This window comes from Aptenodytes forsteri, unplaced genomic scaffold (genome assembly GCF_000699145.1).
Source record: "Aptenodytes forsteri isolate BGI_AS27 unplaced genomic scaffold, ASM69914v1 Scaffold535, whole genome shotgun sequence".
Classification (NCBI taxonomy): domain Eukaryota; kingdom Metazoa; phylum Chordata; class Aves; order Sphenisciformes; family Spheniscidae; genus Aptenodytes; species Aptenodytes forsteri.
In genome coordinates, this window is record NW_008795855.1 from 698985 (window position 1) to 711262 (window position 12278).

General features: G+C 50.0%; 1 protein-coding gene across 1 annotated transcript in view; it reads left to right on the forward strand.

Moving 5' to 3' along the window:
- TMEM80 (transmembrane protein 80) overlaps positions 1-1877 on the forward strand; it is a 4903-nt gene extending 3026 nt beyond the window's left edge. Inside the window, exons 4-5 of the mRNA XM_009283722.2 lie at positions 210-302; positions 1643-1877. Of these exons, the coding sequence (XP_009281997.1) occupies positions 210-302; positions 1643-1848 (299 nt within the window). The 3' untranslated portion in view covers positions 1849-1877. The remainder of the gene's footprint in view (positions 1-209; positions 303-1642) is intronic.
- The last annotated feature ends 10401 nt before the right edge of the window (positions 1878-12278 follow it).

Consider the following 12278-nt stretch of genomic DNA (forward strand, 5'->3'; position numbering starts at 1 on the left):
AATTCCTTGTTTTGTTTTGCTTTGCTTGCGTGCGCGGCTTTTGCTTTACCTGTTAAATTGTCTTTATCTCAGTCCACGAGTTTTCTCACTTTTACCCTTCCGATTCTCTCCCCCATCCCACCGGGGGGGAGTGAGCGAGCGGCTGGGTGGGACTTAGCTGCTGGCTGGGGTTAAACCATGACACTTATTTACACTGTCTTATTCTACAGGTCAAGTTTTCAGTTATCCAGATGATTTTTTGGCTCCTGATCTTGCCTTGCTTTTCATTATGGCCATTCTTGAAGTGCTCCGATTATACTTGGGTATGTCATGTTATCACTGTGCCTTTTCAGTGGAATATAGTCTTTAAACATTAATCATTCTGAAATTGAGTGTGTGTCAAAACATGCTAGTTTAGGAGACTAGCAGATTTTTGGAGACTGTTGTTCATTTATGTCATTAAACTTTATCTGACTGATCAATATTTTTGGCCAGAGGGTCAAATAGAATTTGTTCTCATATGAAATATAATCTATAATGCCATCAAAAACCAATAGCTGGGTTGTCAGAAAGCAACGTAACTGGGACAGCTAGAATGCTGTTACGCTGTTTATAATTGAGCATGACTTGTGAGAATGAACGTGCTGAAACAGAGAGATTTCCATTCTCTGAGGCGATACAGCTCCTTTCAACTGCTCCAGCAGTGTACACAAGTAACCAAATGGCCGGAGCCTTGTGGAACGGGTAATGCTAAGGACGTCCCCGAGCAGCATACGGCTGCCACTGCGACTACACCTTTTCCTTCCACTCCTGAAGACACGTACCAGTTCCAACGTCTTCATTTCACTAAGCCAGAACAGCGTAGAGGGCCTCCTGACCCCTGTCCAGAGCTTGCTAAAACTTCATAAAGTCCTTTTTTGAAAAAAAACAAGTTACTGTTAAAATCTGTGCTCGATATACCCAAGACATTTATGCAAGGTGGGTCTCTGTTGAATTCAGCTGACTTGCTGTAGGGGTGAATTTAGCCTGCTGCCTTAAAGCTCTCTGCATATGTTTGCTTGGAGCCTGGTGGATGAATAAAGAAGTGAGTTTCAAGTCTAATGTAGTTAAACAGCAAAATCTACTGAGACTAGCTTGGAAATAAGATGCAAGGAAGAGATAAGTGCAGCTTCTCCACAATGATAGTAATTTGAAATAGGAATAGATTAGCAGGGAATATAGAAGATTCTATATTGCATAAGATTTTAAAATCAGCATTGGATGCCCTTAGGTGTGCATCGCAGTCACTGAGTTGTCACGCAAAGTGCAGGGCTGGGGGGGACTTGGGGAAAGTTTGATGGTTGATTAAGAAGAGGGTCAGGCTGAGTGATCAAAATGGTTGCAGTTTCGGAACTGATTATCTGTGGTAAGAAAGGGTTGGCATTGTGACTTTGAGTATCAACTGATTGCTCTTTATTTAGATTCGCTCCAGTCAGCAAGAAATGGATTGTCCATTGGTGTTTGGGTTTGTTCTTACATTTACTGACAGAGCCTTGATTCAGGCCAGTATTTCAATGTACTCTGAGCTGTGAGAACTAGAGCCTTTTTTGAACAGGAATACTTGTGGCTTGTGATATTGTCAGAAGAAATCAAAGACTCATGTCAGCTTTTTGTTTCCTTCGAGGTTCAAAGGGTAACCTGACAGAAGAAGAGGCTCCATTAGGGCTCAGTCTTGTGATCACGGTCGGAAGTGTGATTCTGTCTGTGTATTTCCTAGTGTGGCAAACATACGTGCTGAAAGCAGACGTCATTATAAATGCTGTTCTTCTCTTTACATACGGGCTTGAGTCAGTACTAAAGGTCATAGCCATCGCTGCTTTCGTCAGCTAAACCCTAGCAGTTTTCAACACATTTCTTCTATAAAAGAGTGGGTTTATATTTCAAATATTTAATTCTTTTGCATATAAAAATTCTGTAAAACTTTTCTCTGTTCAAAGTACAAATTTTTGAGGGGCAGAGATCTCCCTGAATGGTAGGTAAAATACCCTGTCTAGCAGCTGTGTTACACCATCTCATCAGTTAGCTTATTTATGGGCAAAGGCAAGAGGTGATTCAAGATTAGGTGATACCTAATGCTCTGGTATTCATCAGGGATCGATGCTAAATATTCATTCCCAACACAGAATAGCAGCCAGTGCATCATCTAGCTACATGCCGTTGAGATTACCTGAGTTTTTATGGCATAGCAGCAACGTACAACCAAAGTGACACAGAAATGAATCAGGCCAATGTAGTATGGACTCATTTCTGCCTTACCGCGTACACTTTCATGTTTGAGGGCACAGTTTCTCTTCTGCTCTCATTTGTGTTTTCAGACCCCAGTGGTAATTTCCCTGACTTTAGTAGGGCAGTACCTGATTTATCCCACTGGGAGAGAGCTGAACTGAGTTTTGCGCATACCCGGAGAGCCGAGCTACAGCATTTGGGCAGCTGGTTCTTACTGACGCAGAGGCCAAAGGCGGTAGTGTGAGGGTATGTGTGTTTAAATAGGATGGCCTTAAGATGAGCATAAACATTCACCATTCACTCACCCTTCTGTCCTATTTAAAAGTCCAACAGAATGTTGTCAGGTGTATTTCTATTTGGTGTTAAATGTGTTTATGTCCATGATTCTGAAAAAATTACTACATTCAAGCCTTGTCTTTTAAATGAAGAACTGTGTGCAATTTCAGATTTTTTCACTGTAAAAAGTATGTATGCATTAATGTAAAGCTTGGGGAGTTTGTGGGGTTTTTGTACAAGCGGGTTTGATATTCAGAATTTCCTATTTTTGTATTTATTTATTCAAATAAATAATGTTTTAGACCTAAGAAGTGTTTGAAGTGCAGAGCATCTTGTTCAGATCCTAGGCTACAGCTAAGCTACACAAAGGAAGACTTGGGCGAGACTGGATGTGTGCAAAAGGCTCTTGTGATCCTCCTGCTGCTGCTATATGTAGGCCATTCTCCTGCACTGGGAAAGAGCGCCTGAGGCCTGCGCTAACTTGCACTAGCCAGGGGCTGGAAATAGAGTGGTGCAGGCCCTGTATCGCCTCAGCCACGCTGCTGTTTTCTGTCCAGCGGTGGTAGAAGGGAACAAAAGATGCAGAAGTTCCCGTGGAAGGGCCCGGTTTCATCCCTCGGTCATACCCAGGGGTGTGACCCTTCCAAGGCCAGGTAACACCAGCTTCTGTCCACATTACACTGCCCAGCAGTCAAAATCAAAACATGCACATTGGCAGGAATCCCCTTGGGCCAGCTCCTGTTAAGTCAGTGGCACAACCAGCCCTTTGTTGATCAGCCCAAGCAAGGCTGCACCCGTGAAGACAACGTGAAGCAGCAGAACTGGGTGCTAAGGAACAGCCAGGAAATTGAATGACCAAATGTTTCTGTGTTTAACCTGCGTGAATCAAACACCCGCCCATTTGTCCCTCCAGATGTGCTTGGCATAATGGAATGTATTCATCACATACTTGTTAGGAGGAGTGACAAACATACCGAGCTGTATCTACCCATTAATGACGAATGCATACCGAGCAAAACCCCCTTCTGTATGCGTATGAATAAAAGCACAATTTCTTCCTGGTATTTACACCTGCCTGACACAAAGGTTTGGCCATAGAACATCTGACAGGTTTTAAAGGAAATATTGCAAAGTGGAAATTTTTTTTACCTGAATGTAGGTGGTACGGCAGACGGGGTCACACACGTTAACTTCAAGTTGCAGCCTCCGCGCTTTACCTTCCTTCCTTCTTGTGGTGCTCACTACAAACAAAATAAATACAAAATATTAGCACAACTGGAGGTAGCAGAGACCCATGGTGTAGATTCAGGAGACACCAACAAAGCTAGCAGAAGGTGTTCCTACCCCGAGGTGTTTGACCGCACCAGAGATCACCACCGCCTCAGCTACGGCCCTACAACCGTTTGTGATGCTGCACCATAAAACTGGATCCCTGGCCTGATCCATGCAGAAAATAGCCCTCAAAAATGGTTCTGATGAAGGTGTTAATTAGGTGACGGCTGCCATATTTCTGCCTATCCCCACAGCATGGTACGAGTTTGGGACAGTCTGCTGGGCCACGCAGAGTAAAGCAGCCTCCTCCTCAAGCTTTATAAAACAGTGTTTTTTATATATATATATATATATATATATGTTCTAAAACATGGTGAATCCTTTGCTCTCTAACCATCACCTAGATGAAAAACAAGAATCAGCAGAGAGTGACAATGCTTGCTGATAGTCAGCAATGGGGTAAATATACACATATGATAATAAACGTAAATTTTTGAGCTCATTTCAGAGCACCACCTGATGGCTTGCAGACTGGTCCCAGAGTCCTGGATGGCTGTCAGTGCTTGCTGGGGGTCAGCTGGCACCAACCTGGATTTGCACCCTCAAAAGGGCAGGACAGCTCTGTTTCAGTTTTCCAGTTTAAGATAAAATTGTCCATGAACTTTTTTCTGATTAGATGAGCAGATACTGGGGTACTTCTGCTGCTGACAGCCCTTCACTCGGTGATGAATGTAGAAGGATGAAGAAGTCTGTAAGCTTCAGACAACTCCTTCGTCTCGGGTATTTCCAGGCTTTGAATGGGAATTGTCATTTATGTTGGTGACCCTGATTTCGTGACAGCTTCTCTCCATGCCGAGCTAGTACAAAGACCCAAAGTGAATCGAGTCTGGACCTCAGAGAGTTTCTCCAATCATAGAATCATAGAATGGTTTGGGTTGGAAGGGACCTCTAAAGGTCATCTAGTCCAACCCCCCCCTGCCGTGGGCAGGGACATCTTCAACTAGATCAGGTTGCTCAGAGCCCCGTCCAACCTGACCTGGAATGTTTCCAGGGACGGGGCATCCACCACCTCTCTGGGCAACCTGGGCCAGTGTTTCACCACCCTCAGCGTAAACAATTTCTTCCTTATATCCAGTCTAAATCTACCCCCCTTTAGTTTAAAGCCATTCCCCCTTGTCCTGTCACAACAGGCCCTGCTAAAAAGTTTGCCCCCGTCTTTTTTATAAGCCCCCTTTAAGTACTGATAGCCAGGAGCTCCTTTCCAAACCGTTCCCACTGTTCGGAGAAGCAGGGCACAGCGTAGTGAAGCCATTGATGACATTTGCCAGACATAAGATTGCTGGAGCTTTTAATTACGAGGCCCAGCCCTCCTGAAACAGGACGAGCAAGTTGGATGAAAACGGCATTAAAAATTTAGAGGAACACATATTTTGAGGATCTCGGTTTGGGTGTTGTTTACCCTGCAAGGAAGAAGTCTTTGTTCTCAAGCCATCATAGAGGTGTCTGCTGCCAACCTGATTTAAAAGGCAAGTTAGCCTCCTGGGATTGCAAACTCGGAGATACTCTGAGAGATAGGGCTTTATTGGTCCATGGCTTTTTTGTGTTCCTCAGCAGGCAGAAACAATGTACAGACCAAAACCCAGCTGAAGTGCTACAGTCCCCCAGTGACCGCCGTCTTTGTCACAGCGCTGAAGGGCTTCGAGCCATGGCCGAAGGAGCAAGGCTGAGGATGCACGCTGGTTTGGTTCCACACCTGGGAGCCAAGTCAGTGGAGCTGGTGTACGGGAACTGCCACCACGCAGCAGGGTAATTCCCGTCTGGCTGATCACCTCTGCCCCACTTTGACCAGCATCAGCTGTTGCAGGGAAGATGTAATAAGCTCCGTTGTGGTTTTCTTCCCTGCCCAGAGGAAAAGCTCCCTCCTCTGCTCAGCAGTTAGAGATTTCCTATGGGGCACAGCACCTCACAGCAGCCCGCTGTGCCTATTTTCATCATGAGCGTGGAGCCGAGGCTGCCAGATAGCAAGCAGTCAGTGCCTTAAACATTAAATGGCTTCTCCAACAGAATCCTTCCAAATCCCAGTTTGCATCCCGGGAAAGCCAGCCCAGCCCAGCAGTCCCACTGAAATGCCCCAGTGGCAGATGACACCTTTCGGGGGGCAGGGATCTCCTGCACAAAACCTTTCAGCTGGCAAGGCTTGCCGGGCTCTGGCATGGCTGACGTTCCCACCACGTTTCCCTTCTGTTGAACCGATATCCCTTCCCCTGCCTGGTGGTGTGGCTGGCATTCTCTAAATGCTGCTTCTCCCAGGGCTGGCCATGTTTTCACGGTGCATCCTGTACCAAGATCTCCCTGGGATCTCACCGACATCGCGGCGAGGAGGATGACGGGGCGCTGAGCAGGTGCATCACACTGAGTATCGGTCCACGTTCTCCCGCAGCGGAAGAGGTCGTTCTCCTGTCAAAACCGAGCTGCCGAAATCGTAACTGTCATGCGGGGAACTGGGTCTCCCCCTGCCCATCCAGCTCACCCGGCGGCATTCCTCCCACGATAACTCACCCAGGGCGGTTCCCCTGCCTGGCGTCTGGACGCGGGCCAGGCAGCAAGCTGAGCACTAGCCCCCACAGCGCGGCAGGCACTGGAGAAAACCACGGTGGCAGGGAACTTGACAAGCGCCGAGTTAAGGAAGCCGGGCTTCCTCCAGACCTGTGTTCCGTGGTGGAAGCATTTTCTTATTTCTTTCTCTAGTGCCAGAGTTGCAGCTCCCGGGGCTGGTGACAAGGGGTCTCTCTAGCATGTACATGCCATGGGTTCAACACACATTGTGGGGACGGCGGGGAGGCCTGTGATGCACATGCACTTTAATAAAATGCGCTTGAAAGCCTCATTTTTTTCGAGAGGACTAGTTAACCAGATGGATCCCACGCTGCCACAGACACATCTGTAAGACCCATGCATTCAGCTGATATTTTCCAGCTTAATGATCAGCTCATGAGCTGATCCCATCATTTTAAAAAATGTTAAATCTTGAGACAAATGAAACTGAGTGTTCTTTGAAAGTAATAAGTCTGCCCACACAAGAAACCGTTTCCCAGAGTTCAGGGTCCCTTTAGGTCCCCAAACACACGGTCTGCAGGGCTGAGCTGGCAGCATGGCAGACCCCAAGCACAACTCAAACATTCTCTCCACAGTCTGGCAACAGAAACTCAGGCACGGCCCTGCCATCTTTTAAAATTTCCTTCTGGCTTTTGAAGAGCAAGAGAGGAGCAACAAGAGATTATGTGATGAGACTGGGGCTTCTAAAGAAATCCTTCCCAGAGAGCATGGGAATGACACTGTCCACAATGCAAGGGCTGAAGCTCAAGTCCTACCTCTGCTACTCCAGCAAGAAGCGGCTCTCGCTTTCTCTGTGCCCCACCTGGGGCCCTGGTGAAAAGGGGACAGTTGTCTCACTCCTGACAACACCGGTAATTGAGCTTGGACATCCACAGGGGAGGGCTGACACAGTACTGCAGTGGCACGGGAATGCTCCTTGCGATGGCCCAAAGGGTCATGTACAGTTTCTCTCTGGCACACAGGTGCATGGGCACACTCGTGTGAATAATGATGGGGTCCTGCATACGGTGGTCACCTGAGCAGAGCCAACAAGGAGCATCTCCTGCCGAGGAGCAAGCCCTGCTTAGGCTGCACCGTGCTGATGCCAAAACCTTTGCCTGATGCCCAAGGCCGGCGAGCCCTTTACTCCCCTCCTGTGCCACGGCAATTGCTTCACCGCGGTTGTTCCCAAGGGTGGGTTTAGCAATCATGCCCCTCTCCCTGCCGTAACCCTGGCACAGCTCTGCCAAAGCTATGTCTTACCTTTGCCCAGTGCCGGGGCTGAAGTGTGGGGCTGAGATGTGTGGCATGGCCAGGCCCCACTACCTCCTGCCAGCTCATGGTAGACCTGGGGCAAGATGAGGGGCTTTATGGCCGTGTAACCCTGAGGAGCACAGTGCCACAGTGTGGGGTACCCTGAAGGGGGCTCTGCTCCTCACCCCTGACAGCTTTGGAGACCTGGAGAGAGAGGACGTTTTGCCCTCTCCCTCCATCTCATGGCACCTTTCTCCACTGCAGACGTCAGGGCAGAGAGAGCAGGCAGGAGCAAAGCTGGAGGAAAACAACCTGCAAGCCAGTGCGGAGCTGCAGAGGAGAGCACCAGGCTGCACAAAAGGTGCCTTGTTCCCCCCACGAGGCGGTCGGGCAGCGCGTCCCCTCCCTCACCGGCAATGGAAAACCCAGCTCCAAGCACTCCTTTGCCACCCCTCACCGCCTTCAACCTCCCCCTTGGGTACGAAATGTTCTCGGGCGAAAGAAACCCGAAGTTTAACACGTCCCTCCTGGGCAGCACCTCGGCTTGGCTTTTGGTCCCCTCGCACCGGGAGCGGGCGAAGGTCCCAGCTGCCCCCGGCGCCTTGCGGGGATGCAGCCAGCTCCTAGTTATACAGTAACCTGTTGCTCCGGGTCCCAGCTCCACCTCTTGCTGCCTCCACATCCCTCCCCTCCTCTTTCCTCTGCCAAGAAACCTCTGTCACCTGCTCTCACATAACCGGGGCGAGCGGCACCAGGACGAAAGGGCAGAGGGAAGCCAGCGGCACGAGGACCCCCAGGCTGGGGCACCGAGTGGGCTCTGCCTCGCTCTTTCCTCCATCGTTTGGGCTGGGGCACTAGGCTCGCAGGCAAAGTGCTGCGCAGGGAGGCAGAGGGAACTTGGCTGCTGGAGAATGGCAGCAGGATTTAACTAGGAGGGCACGGCTAACTGGGAGAGGACACACAGGAGCAGAGGGATCTGCGGGAGACAAGAGCAGCTTCTCAGCACCGGTAAGTCCCTCCTTGCAAACCCTAAAACTTCATCCCCCCCCCGCAACATTTGTCTACTTCAAAAGTCTGGTTGATTCAGCTGTGGAGGGAGCGTGGCTGGAGAGGGGGCTGCAGCTGGCATAACTGTCAGTGCATAGTTTCATGTTTGGTCTTTTTTAAAGGGTGAAAAAACGTAATTTTTCCAGCATTATGTTTTCTGGGTTTGTTTCCCGTTCTTGCATTTCCCCGCCCGGCCAGATCCAGTAGGTGGCACTTTCTTGGCAGCAAAATGTCCGTCTGGCACAGAACAGGGCTTTTTTATTTGTTCTTAATGAAGTCTGGAGACTGTACTTTTGAGCAGCTGTTTGTTTGCAAACCTCGGCGTTTCCTCCATTCGGGACGCGTGCGGAGAGAATTTTTGCTGTTCCACCGGGCAGCTCGGCGAGCTGCTGCTCTCGGTGGGTGAGCTCTCCCTGCCCATGACCTTGGCAAGATTCATCACCCTATTTCAAAACGGAGGGAAGGCTCGCTCGGAGCTGCTCCGTTCCCTCGCGTGACAGCTCTGGCTCCCCATGAGCTTTCGTCTGCGTTAACGAGTTGGAGCACAGCTCTCCTGTCCCCTTTCACTTATTTGCCTGGAAAATGCCAGCGCAAACTCCACAGAGGACAAGGCTCAGGGACAAATGGTTTGACTGACGTTATTTTTAAATACTGGAAATAATTGTGAGACAATACAGTAGTAAAATACGGTGATTGCCCTGCTGTAATTAGGGCAACGGGGAGTAACACTTGCATTGCTGGGCTGCTCTGAAATGCTGCACGAAGCAAGAGCTGTAATAGGGAACAGATCCGTTGGTCGTTCCTCATCCGAGAGCTCCAGCATTGGGCTGCTTTGGTGGGATCTGCCCCTTAAAAAGGACTTTTTCTGAGTTAAAGAAATGACAGCAAACAGGCTCAGCCCCCAGCTGACACACAACAGCCTGGCTGGCTGAAGCAGAGACCCACCCAGGATTTCATCCACGACTGCCTCACGCAGTAGCACATTCCTGTCTCCATTTAGTTGAGTTGATCGAGTTTTCAGTTTATCAGGGAGAAAAATTAGTCCTTCACACACAGAAGGGGCAGGCAGCAGTACTGAATCAAGGAGCCCTTTAGAACAGGACTGTGAAGAAGGACTTGGGATCCACTGTGGGAACGTGTCTGCGAGTGGCAAAGGTCATTGCTTCACCCTGTTTAAAACCAAGGCTTAAACTGGTGTTTGGGATAACACTAACAGCTCAATCCCTGCTGCGGTCGGGCCTACGTCATACCTGCTGCTGGTTTCCGCCGCTGAAGCATTAGGAAGCCAGGCTGGCCGAGGACCTGGTGCTCTTTCGGCTGGATCCCAGCCCTCCAGCACACACAGGCACCTGCAGGCGGTCCAGTGCAGGATCCGCTCTGCTGTACTCTGCAGAGCAGGGTGGGTTTGTCATATAATGATAGAGTTTAGGGGTGTTTTCGGGCACCTGAGAAAAAGTTGAGTGCTGGCATCCTTGAACTGGATGTTGGTGAAGTCCCGGGGAAGGGAACAGCTGTGAAAGATGGTGAAGCACGGCTGCTGTGTGCGCGCACACATGCACGCACACCCGTTTGCTTGGTGTGATAAAGCAGTTTGCCAAGACAAGCTTTCAGTCCTTGGCTTTCTGCCCCTCTGCCAGTCACCACCCAACGTGAAGGTGAGCAAAGACACCAAGACAGAGGCGAGCAGCCCGGCCGCTGCACAACACAAGAAGGAAATGTCTTCTGGGCCACGGGCTCCGTATCACAGATGCAGACAGTCTCTCTCCTTCAGTGCCCACCTTTGTTGACTGCAAACAAGTCACCATCAGTTGGAGTGACAAAACCTGGCCCTGTGCAAAATAGGTCCTACAGATCGTTGCTTCTGGGGCTCCGTCTGCCCGACTCCCATGGATGCAGGCACCCGGTCTGTACAGACCAGCTTGCCAAGTCGGGTGGCAGCTTGCTTGCGTGCACGCAGGTGCATCGCGGAGAAGATGCTGTCTGCAGTAATGTTAACAGCAGCCACCATTTTGTCAGGCTGTCCCGCTGTGGCTGCCTGTCCGGCTTCAGCCAAGGGCATGAAGAGCCAGGAGGGCTTGCGCAGGAGGAACCCAGGCCAGCTAGCTCTGCTCCGGCGGGGTAATTGGGCTGTACATCCAGGGGAGCAGATCCTGCTGGGGGATGGCCTCGGGGCCGAATCTGCCAGGTGTTTGTTAGCATCTGACCCTTGACGAGATGGCTTTGAATGTGCTGGAAAACAGAGTGCTTTTTGTAGGGTCACGGGATAATTCAGGCTGAAAGTGAAAGAGATTCAGAAGAGACCCTAATGCGCTAAAGGACTCAGGAGGTTTCAGTCCTTGTGGTAGACAAAGAAAGGAGTGAAACAGGGGGAATATACACGTTGGCTTGTGTGGGCTTGAGAAACATCCATACAAAACAAGTCTGGGTGCAAAGCCTAAGTGCGTGGGGGAGCCTCGGAGTATTATTCCCAGAGGGCTGGATCGTGGGGTGCTGCTTTGGAGCCGTGTCTCCATCGCATTCTCTGCTTGCTTTCTCTCTTCCATGCCATGGTCTCCCTCGAAGTGCTAGGTCAGGGCAGGTTTGTGGTTTTGATCAAGATTCAGCGGTTTTCTCCTTGTGCGGGGCTGAAGTCTGGCCTCATGTCTACTTTACATAACAGCAGTCAGCAGTACCGCTCTTAACTCCAGGGCAGATGTTAGTGCACGGCCTTTAGCCTATGAGTTTGATGTGATTGGCAATAAAATAATTACCCTCTAAAAATATGCAAGCCTTATGAGCCTTTCCTAGTGTCCCCCAAGCAGAAGTGCCAGGGTTCCTGGAGTGACAGAGATGGTTTCCGGCACTGCAGTAAAGCTTTATCAGCAGCGGGGTGTCCACCTGGAACAGCAGCACGCATGCAGCACCAGGCAGGTCTAGCAGCACATGAGTCTGCCAGCATGGCCTCCTGAACCACCCTGCTTTGGCCAAGGTTCAGCAGGTGCCCAGAAAAATACCCACCTGCCTGCCCAGGAGGTATTCAAGCCTCCCACTCGAAGGGAGGGGAAGGGTGGTACCTTCAGAAACCCTCCTTGCTCATCCGACTGTGTTATAGAAGAGTCTTTACACCATCAGAAATGGTGCCAGGCACTGTACAACGCCTGAGTGACGCAGGAGACGAGATCCAAGGAGGCCCAGGAGGCCCAAGATCACAGTTTGGCTCCCGGATCTCCACCTGCCCACAAGACCACACAGCTTTTGATCTGTCAGGGTTACAGCAGAGAGGAGCATTAAGGATTTTCATGTAGCAGGGAGGCAGTGAACAGCAACTCTGTCTGCTTGCAGCGGGTTTGAAATGGCAAGCTCAGGGAAAAAGTATGCTGTCACCCATCCCTAAAATATTTCATTCCCCTGCATCAAATCACAGTCAAGAGGGAGTCAAACGGGATCCCAGAGAGAGCCGATCCCACGCATTGTTGTCGTTGCGCTACTCCCACATGAACAAGGCCACCTCTGAGCACAAGGCGAGTGCTTGTCCTTTCCCAAGGTAGCAAGAGGCTTCCTCTCTCCCGGGTAGGGGACAGTGCCGCCTGCAAACTTGAAATGCATGATGC